This window comes from Daucus carota, chromosome 2 (assembly GCF_001625215.2).
Source record: "Daucus carota subsp. sativus chromosome 2, DH1 v3.0, whole genome shotgun sequence".
In the NCBI taxonomy this organism is placed as follows: Eukaryota; Viridiplantae; Streptophyta; class Magnoliopsida; order Apiales; family Apiaceae; genus Daucus; species Daucus carota.
This window is the reverse complement of record NC_030382.2, coordinates 39,408,744-39,431,015: the sequence shown is the minus strand read 5'-3', so window position 1 is coordinate 39,431,015 and position 22,272 is coordinate 39,408,744. Positions and strand designations below refer to the sequence as shown.

The window sequence follows — 22,272 nt, the reverse complement described above, 5'->3', positions numbered from 1 at the left end:
AGAGTCCCACGCGACACATGGTGAGATTTAGGTTCCCAATTCTTAACTTGCCGAGAAGTTGTTTCGACATTTGACACCCTGATTTGTTTTTTTGACAATGCAGGTTTATATGCCTTACAAATTAGTATCTGTTCTAACAATTCTCGGGGTGAGCCAGAGTCGAACCCGGGTGTCCCGGGACAACAGAGGATAAACCCACCACTGGGCTATCCAATCGTGCTCGACACCCTGATTTGTTTAGTTCGCAAGCCAAGAATTTGCAAGTCTTTCTTCATTTTTAGTCCGTTTGTTTACCTTAAAATAATGACTTACTATTATACTATTTAACTTAGTCTTAATATGATAAATTTAAGAATATGATTTCTTTCTTAACGCAAGAGAATTTCTCCAAAGGCAGTATAGAATATTAGAATATGATTTCTTTCTTAACACAAGAGAATTTCTCCAAAGTAGAAAGCTGATAGACTTAAAATCCCTAGTACTCGTTCAGAAGCAAATGCATTCCACTTTGTTATATCTTCCCTTTTTTAATTTTTCCATATCCTTTAATCAGTTGTTCTTGATCTCTTGGCAGTAAAATTGATATATGTCATACAAAACTTGTAACATCGTCTTCAGAAATGTTCCCTTGAATCAATGAGAAACATATTGCAATATACAAACTAGATATTAGTGATTCAAACCACATAGATTAAGAGCGTTCATCATTCATTTATGGTATCAAGATGTGATTTAGTCTACAAACTACATAATCGTGATCATATTAGACTCGTCATCATCTGTGGTGTCAAGACGTGATTTTGAAATGTGATGTGTGATTTTTTAGATGATTTTTAGATTTTGTATGCTAAAGTGGTTAACATCGGCGAAGAATTCTAAAGCCTGTTTGACTGAATTTAAAATTGTTACTTATGACTTGACATGCTAATTTTTACATTTGTGACTAGAACTATACTTTGGCTCCAGCTGAATCTTATATTTTAAGGCCTCAAGTAAGCATCTCTGTTTACGGTTTTCTGCCTAGTTTTATCTTATAAGCTGTATTCTTTGTCTACTACATCCGCAGAACGGGAGTTTGCTTTTCCGCGGATCGAAACTTTGCCGGTTCGCGGATATTAATAGTTGATCTATTAAAAAAAGATTGAATCTGAGCCCTTAAAATATAGATCTAACGACCTCCGCACAATGTGTTAGATAACCCCTTCCTGACACGCGATTGTCAGTGAACAGGACCCAATAATCTAATATATGTTTGTTGTTGGTTTAATATATAAACCATAAAAGATGATAAATAATAATCATAAATAATATTTTAGGTCGTCTAATTCACAAAAGTCATGAGAAACAAGGTTTTCTTGCTTCTCCATTATTATCACCTTTTTCCTTGTCATTGTCACTGGAGAAGATGGTCTCAAATATCTATATACAATTAAAGGTACCTGACGGAAAAAAAATATCTGTTAATTTCTGCTTTTAGAGAGTTATGGAGGAGTAGTGAGAGAGGAGAAGAATGATGAAAGAGAAGAAGTGGTTTCATTTCACTAAACAACAGAGTATATATACAAGCAGAATAGTGGAAAACTAACTAGCTCTAACTAACCTACAACTAATTGACAGCTGGAATATGTACAACTAATTAGCTGTGACATGTAGCTAACTAATACTACCAATAGCCTCCCTCAAGTTAGGAGGTATCTGAGAATCAGATAATCCTAACTTGGAGCATAAATCTTGCAACTGTGGAGACGGCACAATCTTGGTTAAGATATCAGCTAATTGATGCTTTGTAGGAAGATAAGAGAGCTGTAACAATCCTTCAAGAACTTTATCACGAGTGAAGTGGCAATCGACCTCAATGTGCTTCGTTCGTTCGTGAAACACTGGGTTCTTTGCAATGTGTAAAGCTGATTGATTGTCACAATGGAGAGTGACTGGAGAAAGACCAGAAACACCTATTTCTTCTAGAAGTCGAACGACCCAAGTGACTTCAGAAGCAGCTGCTGCCATAGCTCGATATTCCGCCTCAGAGCTTGACTTTGAAACTGTGGATTGCTTCTTCGACTTCCAGGAAATAGGAGATCCTCCTAAGAGAAGAACATAGCCTGTTACAGAACGTCTGGTATTTGGACAAGATGCCCAATCAGAGTCTGAAAAGGCTTGGAGAGTGAGTTTTTCTGGACCTTGAAGTTTGATTCCCTGCCCAGCAGTAGAAGAAATGTATCGTAGAGTATGATGCAAGGCTTGGAGATGAGATGTTCTAGGATTCTGCATAAATTGGCTGAGGCACTGTACAGTGTAACTTAAGTCAGGCCTTGTATTGGTCAAAAAATTTAATTTGCCTACATGGGACCTGTAAGTTTCAGGGTCTGATAACAAATCACCATCATCAGCATGTAATTTGAGATGTATAGGTAGTGGTGTGACAGCACGCTTGGAGAGATCCATATTACATCCTTGTAATAACTCTTTAGTAAACTTGTTTTGGCTCATGACAATTCCATCAGTGAAGTAAGTAACTTCAATACCTAAGAAATAATGCAGTACACCAAGATCTTTTATGCTGAATTTATCGTGAAGATCTTGCTTTACTGATTGAATGTGCTCGAGATTACTTCCAGTGAGAATAATGTCATCCACATACACAGCTAGAATTGTGATATCAGTTCCATGCTTGTAGATGAATAAACTGTAATCATTTCTAGACTGAGTGTATCCTTGTAGCAACAATGTATCAGTCAGTTTATCGAACCACTGTCGAGATGCTTGTCTCAACCCGTAAAGAGATTTTCTTAATCGACAAACAAGATTATATGGGTTTGGAACACCCTCAGGTACTGTCATGTAAACTTCCTCTAGCAGATCTCCATGGAGGAATGCGTTATTAACATCAAGTTGGTAAAGTTTCCAACGTTTACTAGCAGCCAAAGATAACAAACATCTCACTGTGGTCATCTTTACCACAGGTGAAAAAGTCTCTGTAAAATCAATTCCAGGTTTCTGATTGAACCCTTTTGCTACCAAACGAGCTTTGCATCGTTCTAATGAACCATCTGCATTTAATTTCACTTTGAAAACCCAACGACTACCAATGGCTTTCTTGCCGGGTGGCAAAGGAACAAGATCCCATGTTTTATTATGTTCAAGAGCTGTAAGCTCTTTCTCCATAGCTGCAACCCAAATTGGATTAGCAGCAGCTTCTGAATATGATGTAGGCTCAGCAATGACAGACTGTTGTGATAAAAAGGTAAAATGGGATGGAGGCAAACAAGTACCATCCACTAAATTGCACCAGTGATCAATTGGGAATTCAGTATGTGTAGCTAGATTACAATAGTAATCAGTCAGATAAGTGGGGGGGTGTTTAGACCTTGAAGATTGTCTAACAGGAGGGTCATTTATCTGAGAATCATGCTGTTCACAATGACTATTGTCATGCTGTTGAGACTCATGCTCATTATGAGTACTATCACTATTATTCTGAGATTCATGGGATGTGTGATGATTTGTATTAGGAGGTTCAACAGGAGTGTCTACAGATGGAACAGAACTGGAAAACTTTGGAAGGAAAGTACTATTTAGAAAATCAGATTTAGATGTATCAGCAATCATGTGAAAAGGAAAAATGGATTCATGAAATACCACATCTCTGGAGACTGACTCTGTGTTAGTCCTGAGATCATAAATTCTATAACCTTTCTGAGAATTAGAATATCCAAGGAAAACACAAGCTGTAGCTCTAGGTTCAAACTTAGACCGATTGACTTTCAGTGTAGAAACATAACACAGACAACCATAAACTCTTAAGTCATCATATGTAGGAAGAGAACCATAGAGTCTGAAATAAGGTGTTTGATTGGCAATGGATTGTAGAGGCATTCTGTTTATCAGGTAAGTGGCACATAAGATAGAATCCCCCCAAAATTTAAGTGGTAATTTGGCCTGAAGTGATAGTGCCCTAGCAGTTTCTAGCAGATGTCTATGCTTTCGCTCCACAACACCATTTTGTTGTGGAGTGTAAGCACATGATGTTTGCTGGAGAATCCCCTTAGTTTTACAAAGTTGAGCAACTAATCCAGCACTAAGCTCTAAAGCATTGTCAGAACGAATACTTAACACAGTTGTCTTAAACTGATTCTCCACATAAGCCAGAAAATTGATCAGAACATCATATACTTGAGATTTGGATTTAAGCAAATGAACCCAAGTAAAACGCGTAAAATCATCCACAATTGTCAGAAATTGAGTACAACCAGAGTGTGATGGGGTTTTGTATGGCCCCCATATATCTAAGTGCAACAATGCAAAAGGTTTTGTACTCTTGATATAGCTAGAAGGGAAAGATTTCCTTACTTGTCTTGCTGCAGGACAAATTTGACAAACAGTAGTATTTACACAATCTTGAACAGATTTAAGAGGTAGTAACAACTGAAGCTTAGAAAATGGTAGATGTCCCATCCGCAAATGCCAGAGTCTTGTGTCCTCTACATCTTTAGAAACAGCTGTGTGACAGAACTTTGATTGATCCTGATTTTGTGTTGTAATAGTATTCTGGACACAATACAAGCCACCTGATAGTCTACCAAGAAGAATCTGAGGCCTTTTCAGAGAATGGCCCTGAATAAAACATTGATCATCAGAAAAAATTATGTTGCATTTCAAATCAGCACATAATTTGTTAACAGAGATCAGTCTGAACTGAAATTGGGGAACATAAAGAACTTTGTGTAAAGTGAGATCATCATTCACTTTCACTGTCCCTATATGTGTCACTTGAACTTTTGTACCATCAGGAATAGTAATAAAACTATCCTTATCATCAACAATATCATAAGAGATGAAACTATCCAGATTAGGACAGATATGATCAGTAGAGCCACTGTCAAGTATCCATTGATGACTCATACCAGCAAGAAGACAGAAATTACCTGCCAGCATTGCAAGTTTAGGATTGTCATTATCTGAATCTGGCTGAATATTCTGTTGACTTAGCAGCTTGAGCAAGTGATTATACTGCTCCATGCTCACAGTATCATTAGAGTTATCAGGTGCATCATCTGCAGAATCTTGCTGTGCCATAGCAGCAAATCCCTTCCTCTGATGTTGTTGTTGTTGTTTAGCTTGGAATCCAGGTGGATAACCATGGATTTTGAAGCATCTTTCAATGCTATGACCAGGAATCTTACAATGATTGCAAAAGTACTTTTTCTTTGATGGATCTGCTGTGTTTCTTGAACCTGTGCTCTTCTGATAATTGGAATTGAATCTTTGACTTGAATTTTGTGGATTGTATTTCTTGTTGTCTGCATAGAATGCCAAAGATTCAGCTGGAACAGTACTAGTAGAGCCACTAGCAATAGACTTATGCTTTTCTTCCTGAGCAAACAGTCTGTAGACTTGAGATATGTTTGGCAGAGGCTGCATCATCAATACATTGCTTCTCACCAAAGAGAAAGCCTCAGTTAGCCTCATCATAAATTGCAAGATCCTCTGTTCTTGTTGTTTTAGTACCAGCCTTTGAGATAATCCACATGTACACTTGTTACATGTGCAGTAGAGTAGTGGACTAGCATCATTTAGTCCTTCCCACAGAGTTTTCATTTTAGTGAAAAACACTGATACAGAATCAGAACCTTGAGTGAGTTCAAACAATTGCTGCTCAAGAGCGTATACTTGTGAAATTGAAGTACAGCCATATCTGTCTTCCAAATCTTCCCAGAGTTCCCTTGCAGTTGGAAAATATTGAACACTCTTGGCAATTGTTTCATCAAGATTATACAATAACCAAGTAATAACCAGATTGTTACATCGTTCCCAACACTTGTACTCAGCAGTAGTAATATCAGGTACATCAATGGAACCGTCAACAAAACCTAATTTGTTCTTAGTGGATAAAGTGAGAATCATAGATCGTTTCCAGCTATGAAATCCATCTCCATTGAATTTCACAGAAACTAGTTGTAAAGTATGAGCATCAGATGGATGAATATAGTAATGACTAGTAGGATCATTATTTGCCATGGATTTTAGGTCAAGAAATGCAATCGAACAATTTGTCAACAAAAACACAATTCAAGAAATCGAAACTCAGAAATTATCAAGAAACAATCTCGATAATGATCAGAACAGCAAGAAACGTCAATTAGAAGTCTCGATCTATGAAATGACAACACAATCTCAACACAATTCAGTAAAATATCTCTTACTGGAGTGAGAAATGACCTGAGAATCTGAAGAACTAATGAAGAATTCGCGATGAAGATGAATGTAGGATCGAGCGATGCACTTATTACGTAATCGCCATTGCTGGCTCTGATACCATGTTAATTTCTGCTTTTAGAGAGTTATGGAGGAGTAGTGAGAGAGGAGAAGAATGATGAAAGAGAAGAAGTGGTTTCATTTCACTAAACAACAGAGTATATATACAAGCAGAATAGTGGAAAACTAACTAGCTCTAACTAACCTACAACTAATTGACAGCTGGAATATGTACAACTAATTAGTTGTGACATGTAGCTAACTAATACTACCAATAATATCAATTTACAATCCAAAACTCAAATTCATGCCGCGTTCATCCTCTTTCACGTCTTAATATCAAATCGTCAAGTGTTTAGAAATTCTAAATCAAAATGCGTTTCTCGTAACTTTAATATTTTGGTCTATACTTGAAAATTATGATATATGGAACCTTTTTTCATTTTAATCTTGGCCTCCTGATAACTTGCGTTAGTTTTTTAACGATTAGTATAGAGTAGTTTCTCTGATGTGGTGCTAATGTGGTCTGTGTCTATCTAACTGGGATTTTAATGAATTATATCTAATTTTGATTTTACGTGAATTCTATATAAAATGTGTTAGGGTCTTTAAGATCTAAGCAGAATGTTTTAAAATCCAATAAATTATGGCGGGATTTCAAAAAACATAAAACACGCGGAATAATGTCACAGAATCTATCATTGTATGAAATCCAAAAAAGTCTATAACCATTTGAATATCATAATAGCTTAATAAATCTACTATCTACTATATCTATTATACGAGAACAGGTCGTTTACCTGAGCAAATTAATTGTTGGCTCGGTCATTTTAAACCTGATTTCCAGCCCTGCTAATTAAACCCCACGCACATGATACCCATAGATATATGCACAGATTTCTCCGCAGTTTCCTCCGCAGACTCTTATAGCTTCTCCTCCTCATACTCTCTTTAATCGTAAATCCATGCTCATGTAAATGAATTAGCATATAAGATGATTATATGATCACCGATACTCTTATCAAATTAGGGGTTTTTGCTTCAATTTAGGGGTTTCCAATTTAATTGTCCCAGTCTGTCAATCGACGAAAACTTCCGATGAGGACTACAAAGGTGCGTCTAAAAGGTACGACAGATCATTATAGAGTTTCGAACTCTTTTATAAATTGTCTGAATTGCAGCTGTTAAGCCATAGATGTTTTCCTTATATTATGGGTTTCAATGTGTTAATATAGTAATTGTATATCGCAAGCAGTGTTAAGGACAAACAATTATTCGTTTTTTATTAAGTTTCTGTATGTAGTCTGATTTACAGCTTTATGAGTGTAAAATTATCCAGATACAGTTGGCAGAGCATATAGGAGATTATAAAGAAATCATGTGAGAAACTTCAGCCTCATCGGAACCACTAATATTTGAAAAAGTAAAGATAACACAAATACTACATTACCCTATCTTTTCAAACAAGTCTGAATTTTTTTTGGGTTTTAGTGGAAATGTGAACTAGTGCATAGACAAGGGAGACGCATCCAAGTATGCAACACACTAATCCTCGTCATCAACTTCTCTGGACGCACCAATTACCTCATTCTGCTTGCTTGCTCGGCTCCTTTCGTCTTCCGACCGGATGGTGAGCTGATTTATGGTGTCGTTCATGTGCGTCAATGTACGGCCCAAATAAAGGATCATGCATATAGAAACATGATGCCATTGCTTGTTTGATGAAATTCCTGAACGAATAGCGGCAACAGATACATGTAAACTAGAGATTGTGCCCAATCTATAATTCTATGTGCGGTCTATGCATATAATCTGCGTGTTCACCTTTACCAGTGGAGGTTTAAAACTTGTGTGCAGCAACAATTGTTTAACTATTGTCCTTCATCATATTTTAAAGATGATCGAGCTCTACTTGATGTCATATGTCATTCAAGCGCAAAAACAATTCTTATATTACTTGACATTGGATTTTTTTTTTTTTTGGAAACATGATGCGCATCAACAATTATGTTCAACCTGATTTTAACATCTTTTGCAGGATGAACTGTTTTGCTATTATACTAATCAAGAAGCCCCTCCAGTTGTGTAATCATATTTAATTCCTGTCTGGAGGTCTTGGCATTATCTTTCCGAAGCAGACGACGACAACTCAAAAAATGTAAGACTCTGAACTCGTAAATTTATACTTTTCAGTTTTCACTAGCCATTTGGGCCAGGTTGCTATATGAGGTTTTATATAAAAAAAAAACCTTAATTGAGATGATTAAACATATTTTTCTATCTTGTAATTAGCCTGAGATGTGGCTAGGGGCATAATCTAAGCAAAGAAAAGTTGGCTACAAGACAATTGAAAATTATTGAAATTGCTTCATCTGCAACTTACACACGGAGTTATGTTGGTGGGAGCAATATTATTGACTCATAACTCTGTTCAGGTCAAAAAAGACTGAACTTTTTAGAACTGCTCATGTACCACATTTCTGAGCATTTAAAGATGTTCCTGATGATTTATGTCATGCTCTCGAAAAGTACTATCTTGGCTTATGGACTGCTAATTTTATGTCATATAGAAGAGTCTTCGCAGTGGATTCCTTACCTTGAAATTATCTCATATATAGTTATATGTATATCAATAATCAATATATGAAGTTGTTGTAGAGGGCAATAGTATAGGATTGCATTATCAATTGATGTTCATGGCTGTGTGACTTTAATTCCTTATATATAGTATCCAATATCGACATTAAGTGATAAACAATAAGATGCTACATTTAGGATACAAAATTTTTGTGAAGCTATTGATGTTAGAGGGAATGGCTTCCCATGATTAGAGAATGAGAGAGTAAAAAAAGCTTAATTCTGCTCACTCAAGCCGGTTACAATTACAAGTAAGCTGTAGCTAAATTGAGTACTGAACTTAATATGCTACTAGCGTTATGTATTTTTTACTATCTGGTTCACAAAAGGATCTTATTTTGTTCTTTTAAGATCAGACAGAGGCATATCAAACTTTAAAATTGATGTAAATGTCATTAGCTATGGCTACTATGATATGCTAGCTTTATGGATTATACCTCAAGATAAATAAAAATCGAGCCACAGAAGTACAGGGGATCATACTATTATTAATAGACTTTATATGTTTCTTCAGCTTCAGTGGCATACATGCTGTTTGTGAGGTTACCCAGATTAGACGCAGCCCAATTACATTAATAGATACCTTTACAGTGCCTCATATTTTTTAAAAAGAAGTAGAATGCATATTATAAAACATAATACACAAAAGTAAAAATAAAATAATTGATTCTTAAATAACATAATATATATATATAGACATATTTAAAATTAATAATAAGTATTAAAAAGTTTTTCTATGCGTAACAAGGGCAAAACGTAAAAAATCATGAAAATTACTTAAAATATATATATGAAAAGTATACATAAACCCTGTCTCTGCATACATTTTTGTCAATTTGTTTCTCTTTCTTGTATCTTTATTTGTATGTCTACTTTTTTGTTTACTTACAGTGATAATCTACCAAGATTAGTTTATTCAATTCTATGATTCAACTTACCTGTGCTTGTGCGAAATAATGTACTCAAATGTGTCCTACGTGAATACTTTTTTAAATGTATATGAAGATGAAACTTATTCAGTGTGTATTGAGGTCTTTCAATGTTAGGTTGTCTCATCAGTCGAGAACTTCTGTGGCCTGTTTCGGGGTCAGAGTCAGAGCTTTTTCAGCAGATTCAATTTGCTATTGTGTATTAATCGTAGTATATTTGTGCAATTTCATGTTCGGATGTATGATGTGTTGGAATATATGCTTACATTGTACATTTCTTGGAAGAGATAGTTTTAGCCGTCTAAGTGACATTTGGCCAGATACTTGGGGATGTTTGGAATGTGATTTTGACTCGGTTAATGGAAATGGTAATAAGCTTTGATACGGAGATCTAGGAGAATGGTATGAATAATGCCAGAGAATCCAAATTGGGTTCCTAAAATTCTTCTCAAATGACTTGGCGTTCAGTTTAAGATGTTTTTATCGGTGGATTTATTGTATATGTAGGGGGTCCATTATGTTTAACAGAGTTATAGCCAATTATATCATGACACACGTGGCATTTAGGATATATTTTGGGAATGAATTTGGGTGCTCTACCATTTTCCGAATATTATTGTGGCCTCCGTTAAATGAATTGGAATCCTACCATATAAATAACTCCTTAATTTTGAGGGATATTTTTTTAAAAAATATTTTGATTAATTTTAAATTTATACATGTATTGTGTGAGAATAAGTTTTCATGCAGTTGGGAGTTGAGCGGGGTTATTTGTCCCTAGTAGATCTTAGGCAGTTATGGCCCTGCTGTAAGGTCTAGGTTGATTAGGGTTAACAAGGATATAAAATGGCTCATTTTGGCATCATATTAGTTATGATACATCGTAAGCTATTCTGATTTACTGTTCAATCTTGATGTTATATGTTTGTTTTACTTGATTATATGTATATATATTCATTAGGCGCATTCAACAAGTTTTCGAATTTAAACAGCTTGGGGATGGATAAAAATTAAATGTATTGTTGGTATACTTTTTACAGGTGCTCAGGCCAATGAAAGTAATAAAAAATTGAGACTTTAGATGACGTTGAGTAGTGAATATTTGGAGGTCTCACTGGGAATAACTGGAATGACAGTCCAAGTTAGCAATCTTTCTTCTGAAGACTAGATAGGGCTGAGAGCTACAATTCTGATTATGGCAATTCTGGTGGCAGATTTAATTTGGATAACAGATCAGAAATTTTTGATGGCTTGGATGAGAGTTTTAACACCTTGTCAGATGGAATGGATGATAAGTTAAAAGAAGCTGCCACTTGCTACAGTGCTCCTGAAATTTTGAAGATCCAGAATATGAGTACAGGTCGGACGTAAACTGGAGTCGAATTGGGGACACTTATGAACTCAGAGTATAAATGATAAACAAAGGCAGGTTTCTTTCTTGATTTCAAAACTTTTTTATTGCTGCAACGGAAGGCATGCATGCATGATGCACCTGTATATAAGCTTTTTATCACATCTCTTAGCTAGATCACTTAATCTACTGGTTTCATTTCCTATAGTTGGCCTATATAACTAGACTACAACCAAAAACCTTAATCATGCAGACAAACACATCTATATATATATATAAAGAGGTTTAAAGATACTATTTCTAATCTTTTCATATAAATTTTACATGGCATACATAACATATATTTATACAGGAAATAGACTTTTTTTTCTTCCTAAAAAACACATGTTTAGCTCATTGCATATGAGTGACCAAATAATGATAGAAATGATAAATAAAAATGTATATTTGTATATAGCAGACTAATACATAAAAGTGATATCTTATTTGGCATCCTATGCTAACCGTATTTAGGCATTAATAAATTTTGCTTGGAGAGTTTTATTATTCTCTTAAATAGAGTAAAGATCATTGCAACCTGTAGCATAGATATATGAATTCATACATGTTTATTTTTGGCAATATTAATAACCTTGAATTGCCAACCTTTGTTTCATACATTTAAGGAGCCTGTGTTTTTTGAGAGCTTTAATCAGCTGAGTTAACGCATAAGTTTACTAATTTGAAAGTCAAGTTTAATTCAAAAAGTATTTACACCAAATCACTTGGTTTGTATGAGTTGTGGTTGATCGTTAGTTTAGGCATACCTGAAGGTGATGTATTCTACTTGGGAGCATCGACTACAGAGCTCCGCAGTTTGCTGCCAGCTCTTTCTAAAATTCTGATATCTCTGCACTAATATCAGCAAAGTCTGGACTTCTCTAAACTGTCTTATGTGGCTCCGTTTTTTAAGGGAACATCAATTAAGTGGTTTTGTCCCTCAAACTTAGATTGATTAAAAAATTGGTGACAAATCGACATATTCCACTATTTATTTCAGCTACTAAAGATATTAGTGCAAGAAACATAAGTAGTTCCATGTCCAAGAAAGCAGGTGATAATCATGAGAAAATGGAGCGTCGGAGCTTTAAGGACTTCTTGGAACACTCCAAGCATTTGCTCACATCATCTGACAGTGGCCCGCTAAGATTTCCCTGTTCGAGTGCTCTTCCACACCGGAAAACTGTCCTCTTTTGCTCTCTTTACCAGGTTCCTTATTTCAAACTCACCCTTGTTGTATTACAAGTCTATGAAACTCTCGTTCTGAGGAGTACCGATCACTTATCACAAGGACGACATTTATTTGTGTGTCTTGATGACATTATGAATAAAGGGTTTCCTATAAAAATTGCAGGTCTTGATGAGTTGGACTTGGACTTTCTTTGAAATATCAAAGGCTTGGACAGTAAGTTCATTAGTACTCTCAAGTCTGCTCGGTACAAATCGGGGATTTGAACTTTAGTGAGACGTCTAGGGCTCAAGATCCGTGGAGGCTATTTAAATTTGTAAATTACCATTTCCAAATTGTTTAAGAATGCTATTGCCAAATGCCAACGGTTAATTTTGTTTCTTTTGTTCCTTCGAAGGAATTTTGATATATGGTGCTTGCATATTCCTATTGATGATTGGAAACGGACATCATTTCCGGGTCCCTTTCAAGGTGAGAAGTTTGTTCCAAAATGACACTGTCAAGTGTTAAGGGTGACTCTGATGCACTAATTTGGATATTTACGTATTGTATTATGTATAGTGGTATCCTTTCTTGATACTTCTGTTAAAACTGTTAGATTTGGCAGCTACATCATTTAGAGAGTAATCAGTAACTTCTTTAATACCGCCAAATAATACATCTACTTTGTTAGACGGTATCTTTATATTATATATATTCTCTACTACTTTATACAGCACTTCTTCGAGCATGTACTGTAAGGATAATATGAGTTTCATACTAGGCAGAGCCTTGCACGGGCACTAATGCTAGTTTTAATTAAATACCAACAGAATCATCAATCAATCATCAATATATATATATATAAAGGAGGATGCGAGCGTCTCTAGGATGTTCGATTCAATCTTCTAAATTTTCTTGAATTTCGGAGAGAAAATATAATTATAATTCAAAAAATCAGGTCCAAGAATTCTAAAAGTAATACAATTCTTTTCTTATTTAATTCTAAAGATGATCCAGTTCTTTTCTTATTTGGTATTTTTTATTAAATTCAAAAGATGATACAATAGTATTTCTTATAGAATTCTAACGATGATACAATTCTTTTCTTATTTAGTAATCCTAAAAGAAATAGGATTATATTTATTCAAACTAATAATAATAGATAAAATACAATTTATATTTAAGTTATGTAAAGTAATATATACAATTCTTATTTTCGATAATATATAATATATTGAAGATATGTTTAACAGGAACCCAACTGAAAATAACTTTTATGGAATTATAATATTATTTCGTATCAAAATTTATAAAAAAGATTATTTATTAGTATTGTGTTTAAGGGGAGGACGGCCCAAATTAATTTTTACCTAAATAATAATATTTTTTTATTAGTATTATGTTTGACGGGAAAGTAGCTAAAACAATATTTTGTCTAAATTTATAAAAAATTCATAACGCCGCTGCGAAGCGCGGCTTTTTCACTAGTTTTAAGTATAATTTAAAAACCTAATTAAATATCATCAAATATAGTAGTATAATTTAAAATTATAATTGAATATCTCAAGATTTTATTATATATTTTAAAATCCGAGTTTAGTACACCTAAATCTCATGAAGGAGATTTTTTTTTTTTAAATTCCAATTGAATATCCTCGTCGGCTGGGCTTGTCATTTTAAAATCTTAACATGCTCATCTCAGAGTTCTTTTATGAAGAAAAAAAATGATATTCTGCGCAATAATCTGTAAATTTCAACACGACGGTATGGGCGACATTGATTAAGTTCAGAGGCAGTATGGAATATTAGAATATGATTTCTTTCTTAACGCAAGAGAATTTCTCCAAGTAGAAAGCTGATACAGACCTAAAATCCCTAGCCTTCATTGAAAGGCAAATATATTCCACTTTGTTATATCTTCTCTTTTTCATTTTTCCATTTCATTTAATTAGTTGTTTCTGAATCTCTTGGCACTCAAGTTAACATATGTTATACAAAATTTGTAACATCATCTGTGGAAATGTTCCCTCGAACCAAATGAGAAACATATATCAATTTACAAACTACATAGATTAAGAGCATTCATCATTCATTTGTGGTATCAAGACGTGATTTAGTCTATAAACGATATAGTCGTGGTTCATTAGACTCGTCATCATTTGTGGTATCAAGATGTGATTTAGAAATGTGATGCTTGTTTTTTAGCTGGTTCTTAGGTTTTGTATGCTAAGTGGTTAACATCGGCAAAGAATTCTAGAGCCCGTTTGGGTTTAAAATTGGACTTATGACTTAACGTGCTAATCTGTACATTTGTGACTAGAACTATACTTTTGCTCCAACTGAATCTTATACTTTAAGGCCTCAAGAAAGCATCTCTGTTTACGTGTTTTCTGCCCAGTTTTATCTTACAAGCTGTATTTTTTATCTGCTACATTTGTAGATATAAGATGCATGCTCAATTATGCATCATCATCACAAACATTTCTTCTTCTGCTAGATTGATAACTGGTTCAAATTAACTGATTTTTTCTTTTTTCAAATGGGTGTGGGTAAAGTTGAAAGAGAAGTGAGATACTTTTTCAGTGAATGGGAAATTGGGATTTGCATGCTACTTAGCCTTTTCCTTCAAATATTGTTGATTTTAGCCGCACCTTTAAGAAAGATAGTCTCCGGCAAATGGCTAGATATCCTTCTTTGGCCAGCATACCTACTTGCAGATGGCACTGCAATTTTCGCGATTGGACTCATCTCAAGCAAGCAGATTTTCCTTAATTCGCCTGAAAAAAATATATTGCACACTTTCTGGGCTCCTTTTCTCCTGGCTCACCTTGGTGGTCCGGATCCCATCACTGCTTTCGCCCTGGAGGATAATGAGCTGTGGCTCAGGCATTTATTTTCCTTGATTACACAGTGCATTGCAGTGGCTTATGTTTTCTATCAGTTTCTCACACCTGACAAACTGTTGGTTCCATCATTGCTTATGTTTCTGTGTGGATTCATCAAATATAGCGAGCGCACATATGCTTTGTATTGTGCAAGTGCTAATACCTTCCGCGACTCCATACTTAAGGAGCCTGATCTTGACCTTGAGGAATTCACAAGGAAAAGGGATTACGATCTTAAAAAATTGCGAGCTGTCAGAACTGAAACGCTTCAGAAGCCAGATAGAGTGGTTGAAGCCGTGGACAGGATGGAGGCAACTGATCTAAATACACTGGAGTTGGATGTTGTGCAGTATGCTTTTCTTTTCTTCACTGTTTATAAAGGATTGGCTGTAGATCTCATCTTTAGCATCACTCAGCGCCACCATACCCGGGAATTCTTCAGTTCCTGTGATCACGCCTTCAGAATTGTTGAGGTAGAATTAAATTTTCTTTATGATGTCCTGTTCACCAAGCTTCCTGTAGTGTATCATCGATTTGGGTTCAGCTGTCACGCTGTATCCTTTCTTGCCATTGTCACTTCATTGGTGCTCTTTCATTATGCTGATAAAAAGCATCTTAGACTCGAAGGATTTGAAGTAGGAATCACCTATACTTTGCTTATCGGAGGAATTGTGTTGGAAGTCATCGCATTTTTCATGCTTGTTTTCTCTGACTGGACAGTTGTGAAGATCAAACCTTCCCCTGATCATGAAAATCCTAGATATAATCCCAATGAGCAATCGTGGGAATGTATGTTCAGTAATTTTATACTGAGTGTTAATGTCAGAAGAAGGAAGATCATATGTTGGTTGCTAAATATCGGTGGGGTACGTGGCAGAGGGAAAGATTGTGTGTCAAAACCGACGACGGGTAGCAGGTGGGAGGAGTCTATTTCAGGATACAATTTTATATATTATTGTTTACATAGACGTTCAGGAGGAAAGGAAACTTTTTTTGATCAATTTGGCATTACAGCCTTCCTTGACAAGATAGTGTATGTGAAACAGCACCCATTGCCTTTCTACATGAAAGAATTCATTTTTCAAGAGTTGAAAAGGAAGTTGGACAGGGCATATGAGTTGGACGCTGCTAAGAAAATATGTTCAGCCACAGGTGAATGGGTACTTAGAAATGAAGGCTACAGCGACTCTGATCTAATTCTTTATGTTGAAAATGTTGAGTATGATGAGAGCCTTCTTTTATGGCACATTGCCACTGAAATTTGGTTCACTAAGGATAAAGGTGAAAACATTGATGGTGAGCAAGAGTACACAAGGATCGCCAAGTTAATATCAGACTACATGATATATCTCCTAGTGATGAAGCCTGGTATGATGTCAGCTGTTTCTAGAATCGGACTAATAAGATTTCGTGACACTTGTGCTGTGGCTAAGAGTTTCTTGGACAAGAGTTCTTCAATAATGGAGGGACTACCAGAGGTGGAGTCACATAGGATAGTTTGTGAAGAGTTACTTAATTTTGAAACAGGAAGGTTGGCATATATTACTGAAGAAGACAGAGGTATGTACATATTGTTGAAAGCAGCGAGATTGGCTAAATTGCTGGAAAAGATAGAATCCTCTGAGAGATGGAACCTAATGAGCAAGATTTGGGTGGAACTGCTATCATCCGGAGCAATTCATATCAAACCAAATGCTCACGCTCAACAACTAAGTAAAGGTGGTGAACTTGTCACCATTGTTTGGTTATTGATGACTCAGCTTGGCCTCGGAGATAAGTTTCACCCTCATTTTGGGTTTTGAGTCCTAGGAAAAATGGATTGGGAAAATCAGATCCATAGAAAAATATTTTCGTGAAAATATTCTTTTAATTTGTATGATTTATATTGTTTTACAACAACACTTTGTACAGCAAAAATAACACAGTGTTCCGCAAGAACACAAACACTCTGTCCTCCACTAAGATTATTTTTTTCTAGGGTACGGTACTCTGCAAATCAAGATGTTGAGTTGTTTCAAGTAATTTTTTTGATTTTATAGTACAGCCAAATCACCAAAATTTGGTACAAGCAATCTAAGAAAAGTGGACATTCCTTATTTGAAACACAAACACACATACAGAATCGTGTGAACCGGACCTTATTAAACACACACAGCTAGTAAGATAGTAGTAGCTACCCTGAAAATTGATCTCACACTTGGCTTGCTTATTGTTCCAGAAGACTCCCCAGTCCCCAGTGCTTATTCACCTCTGGATACTTCCTGTTCTCATCAAACAAACTATAAATATAACTTTCGACATTCTTTACTTTGCAATAAGCAAATGTTTCTAAAAGCCAATATGATATCTTTACTTTGCAAAGTTTGTATACTAAAGTTTCAAGATTCTGAAATAACACTATAACAGACATTGAGGCGCATGTCCAAAAGGTTGAGGAACTGAACGCTTGAACCACTCCCTAGAGAGCCCTACGCGACACATGATGAGATTTAGGTTCCTAATTCTTAACTTGCCAACGGAAGTAGTTTCGACATTTGACGCCTTGATTTGTTTAGTTCCCAAGCCAAGAATTCGCAATAAAAAGTTTTTTTTATAGAAATCTCAATAATAATAAATATTTCAACCTAGCATTTTTGATTACAAAAAAATGATATATTGCATTAGTTCACCAAACATTAAGAATTATATCTCTCTAAAAATTATCTTTTTTTTAGAGAGTTTATTTTTTTTCCTATTCTCCTTTCTCATAAAAAGGTACTTAAACAAAGGAAAGTAAAGGATTACTTCGTTCTTGATAATTATTAAGTCTTTCTTCATTTTTAGCCCGTTTGTTTGCCTTAGAATAATGACTTACTATTATAGTATTTAACTTAATCTTAATATGATAAATTTAAGATTTAAGTATGATGTTTCAAAATACCATGATTTATGATGGGATTTTGAAAAACATAAAATACACTGAATAATGTTATAAAATTCATCATATTATGAAGTTCAAAAAAAAAATTCCAACATTTGAATACTATCGCATTTATTTTAATAGATTTTAAACAATCCCAATTAAATACCAGCATATTTCGTAATTCTAATTGAATACGACCATATTTTATAGCATAATTTAAAATCCTGATCGAATATTTCAAAATTTTGATATATATTTTAAAATCTGAGTTGAATACATCTGGATTGCATGAATGAAAAAATCCTGTAAATTTCCCAATAAAAAAACCCTTTCAAATCCAATTAAATACCGCCAAGTTTGTAATTTTAAAAAAAAAATGCTCATTTCATAGTTCTTTTACGAAGAAAAAGAATGATATTCTGTGCAATAATTTGCAAATTTCAACACGACATATGGGCGGTAGGGGTGAGCAAACCGAACCGAACTGTACAAATTCGATTCAGTTTGGTTTGGAAGATTTTAAAAATCCGGTTAGTTCGGTTATAGCCAAACAAAAATTTCGGTTCGGTCCGATTTCTAAAATCATAATTTCGTTTTAACCGACATAACAAAAATTATATATATATATATATATATATATATATATATATATATTTAAATTATACTTAAATTATATTTATATACTGTATGAATATTACTAATTACTAATATACCTAATGACCAAAGTGTCATGATTTTTTATTTTAGCAGTAGTTTGGTTATCTTTTTTTTTTTGTCAGGGTAGTTTGGTTATCTTTAGTTTATTAAACATTTTACTAATTTGATAATCAGTAAGTAGTTGCTTGCTATGTTTGATCAGAGCAGAGGAGTATGTAATATGTTCGTTTAATGCACTCTTTCATGCTGTCTTGTGCTCAGTGCCCCTGTGTATGATCATGGTTGTGTTTAACGACATGCTGCAGTTTTTCTTTTAAAAGTTCGGTTTTCATGCAACCGAACCGATAATAACCGAAGTATTTCAGTTCGGTTTCGATTTGAAAGACAAGTTCGGTCCGGTTCGGTTTTGAGAAATTTCACATTTTGATTTTCAGTTATTTCGGTTCGATCCGGTTTTTAACCGACCGTTTGCTCAGCATCAGGGCAGTACTGATTGAGTTCAAAGGCAGTATGAAATATTAGAATATGATTTCTTTCTTCAACGCTAGAGAATTTTTCCAAAGTAGCTGATAGACTTAAAATTCCTAGTCCTCGTTGAGAAGCAAATATATTCCATTTTGTTATAACTTTCCTTTATAATTTTTCCATATCCTTTAAGCAGTTGTTCTTGATCTCTTGGCAGTAAGGTTGACACATGTCATACAGAACTTGTAACATCATCTTCAGAAATGTTCCCTTGAATCAAATGAGAAACATATTGCAATTTACGAACTACATATTAGTGATTCAAACCACATAGATTAAGAGCGTTCATCATCTGTGGTGTCAAGACGTGATTTAGAAATGTAATGCGTGATTTTTAGATGGTTTACAGATTTTGTATGCTAAGTGGTTAACATCGGCAAAGAATCCTAATGTGTACATTTGTGACTAGAACTATACTTTGCTCCAACTGAATCTTATACTTAAAGGCCTCAAGTAAGCATCTCTGTTTACGTGTTTTCTGCCCAGTTTTATCTTATAAGCTGTATTCTTTGTCTACTACATTTGTAGATATAAGATTTATGCTCCACAATTATGCATCATCATCATAAGCAATTCTTCTTCTGCTAGATTGATATCTGGCTCAAATTCACTGATTTTTCCTTTTTGCAAATGGGCGTGGGTAAAGTTGAAAGAGAAGTGAGATACTTTTTCAATGAATGGGAACTTGGGATGTGCATGCTACTTAGCCTTTTCCTTCAAATATTGTTGATTTTAGCCGCACCTTTGAGAAAGATAGTCTCTGGCAAATGGCTAGATATCCTTCTTTGGTCAGCATACTTACTTGCAGATGCCACTGCAATTTTTGCGGTTGGACTTATCTCAAGCAAGCAGATTTACTATACCAGTCACTACCTTAATTCGCCTGAAAAAAATATGTTGCACACTTTCTGGGCTCCTTTTCTCCTGGCTCACCTTGGTGGTCCGGATCCCATCAGTGCTTTCGCCCTGGAGGACAATGAGCTGTGGCTCAGGCATTTATTTTCCCTGTTTACAGAGTGCATTGCGGTGGCTTATGTTTTCTATCAGTTTCTCACACCTGACAAACTGTTGGTTCCATCACTGCTTATGTTTCTGTGTGGATTCATCAAATATGGCGAGCGCACATATGCTTTGTATTGTGCAAGCGCTAATACCTTCCGCGACTCCATAGTTAATGAGCCTGACTTTGAGCTACTCACGAGGAAGAGGGATTACGATCTTAAACAATTCCGAGCTGTCAGAACTGAAACGCTTCAGAAGCCAGATAGAGTGGTTGAAGCCGTGAACAGGCTGAAGGCAACTGATCTAAATACACTGGAGTTGGAAGTTGTGCAGTACGCTTTTCATTACTTCAGCGTTTATAAAGGATTGGCTGTAGGTCTCATGTTTAGCACCATTCAGCGCGACCAGAGCCGGGAATTATTTAGTTCTTGTCATCACGCCTTCAGAATTGTTGAGGTAGAATTAAATTTTCTTTATGATGTCCTGTTCACCAAGCTTCCTGTAGTGTATCATCGATTTGGGTTCAGCTGTCGCGCTGTATCCTTTCTTGCCATTGTCGCTTCATTGGTGCTTTTTCATTATGCTGATAAAAAGCATCTTAAACTCGAAGGATTTGAAGTAGGAATCACCTATACTTTGCTTATCGGAGGAATTGTGTTGGAAGTCATCGCATTTTTCATGCTTGTTTTCTCTGACTGGACAGTTGTGAAGATCAAACCTTCCCCTGATCTTGAAAATCCTAGATATAATCCCAATGAGCAATCGTGGGAATGTATGTTCAGTAATTATATATTGAGTGCTAATGTGAGAAGAAGGAAGATCATATGTTGGTTGCTAAATATCGGTGGGGTGCGGGGTAGAGGGAAAGATTTTGTGTCAAAACCGACGGCTGGTAGCCGGTGGGCGGAGTCTATTTCAGGATACAATTTGATATATTATTGTCTACATAGACGTTCAGGAGCAAATGAAACTTTTTTAGATCAATTTGGCATCACAGCCTTCCTCGAGAAGATAGTGTGTGTGAAACTGCACCCATTGCCTTCCTACATGAAAGAATTCATCTTTAAAGAGTTGAAAACGAAGTCGGAGATGGCATCTGATTTGGACACTGCTAAGAAAATAGGTTCAGCCAGAGGTGAATGGGTACTTAGAACTGAAGGCTACAGCGACTCTGATCTGAGTCTTTATGTTGCAGATGTTGAGTACGATGAGAGCCTTCTTGTGTGGCACATTGCCACTGAAATTTGGTTCCCTTATGATAAACGTGAAAACATTGATGGCGAGCAAGAGCACACAAGGATCGCCAAGTTAATATCAGACTACATGATATATCTCCTAGTGATGAAGCCTGGTATGATGTCAGCTGTTTCTAGAATCGGGCTAATAAGATTTCGTGACACTTGTGCTGAGGCTAAAAAATTCTCGGACATCGATTGTTCAATAATGGAGGGACTACCAGAGGTGGAGTCACATAGTAGTTTTTGCGAACAGTTACTTAATTACCGACCAAGTTCGGGGGAATTCCGCACTAATAAAAACAGAGGTATGTCCATATTGTTGAAAGCAGCGGAATTGGCCAAAGTGCTTGGAATGATAGAACCCTATGAGAGATGGGAGCTAATGAGCAAGATGTGGGTGGAACTGCTATCATACGGGGCAATTCATATCAGACCAAATGCTCACGCTCAACAACTAAGTAAAGGTGGTGAACTCGTCACCATTGTTTGGTTATTGATGACTCAGCTTGGCCTGGGAGATCAGTTTCAACCTCATTTTGGGTTTTGAGTCCTAGGAAAAATGGATTGGGAAAATCAGATCCATAGAAAAATATTTTCGTCAAAAAAGTTGTCTGAAAATATTCTTTTAATTGTATGTTTTATTTATAGTGTTTTTCAACAACACTTTGTACTGCAAAAATA

At 35.5% G+C, this 22,272-nt stretch overlaps 2 protein-coding genes and 1 long non-coding RNA gene across 6 annotated transcripts; all 3 read left to right on the top strand.

Annotated features, from left to right (window-relative positions):
* Positions 1–7,053: 7,053 nt before the first annotated feature.
* LOC108210096 (uncharacterized) lies at positions 7,054–12,979 on the top strand. Of its 4 annotated transcripts, none has more exons than XR_010288897.1 (5): positions 7,054–7,381; positions 7,747–7,885; positions 8,294–8,413; positions 10,862–12,420; positions 12,566–12,979. It is a non-coding gene; the product is annotated as an uncharacterized LOC108210096 (long non-coding RNA). The 4 variants fall into 4 exon arrangements; XR_010288898.1 differs by lacking the exon at positions 7,747–7,885 and having other exon boundaries at positions 7,059–7,381; positions 10,862–11,246; positions 12,212–12,420; XR_010288899.1 differs by lacking the exon at positions 7,747–7,885 and having other exon boundaries at positions 7,060–7,381; positions 10,862–11,246; positions 12,266–12,420.
* Positions 12,980–14,921: 1,942 nt separating this feature from the next.
* On the top strand, positions 14,922–17,069 carry LOC135146727 (uncharacterized). The gene has a single exon (XM_064086885.1). It carries the CDS (start codon positions 14,922–14,924, stop codon positions 17,067–17,069), a length of 2,148 nt encoding a protein of 715 aa, XP_063942955.1.
* A 2,912-nt stretch (positions 17,070–19,981) lies between these two features.
* Positions 19,982–22,138, top strand: LOC108207535 (uncharacterized). Its single transcript, XM_017377974.1, has one exon. The coding sequence runs from the start codon at positions 19,982–19,984 to the stop codon at positions 22,136–22,138; it is 2,157 nt and encodes a 718-aa protein (XP_017233463.1).
* Positions 22,139–22,272: the final 134 nt, after the last annotated feature.

Bases quoted from the DNA above. Each gene is read 5' to 3' on its own strand.
- LOC108207535 (XM_017377974.1), top strand. From the start codon at position 19,982: ATGGGCGTGGGTAAAGTTGAAAGAGAAGTGAGATACTTTTTCAATGAA.
- LOC135146727 (XM_064086885.1), top strand. From the start codon at position 14,922: ATGGGTGTGGGTAAAGTTGAAAGAGAAGTGAGATACTTTTTCAGTGAA.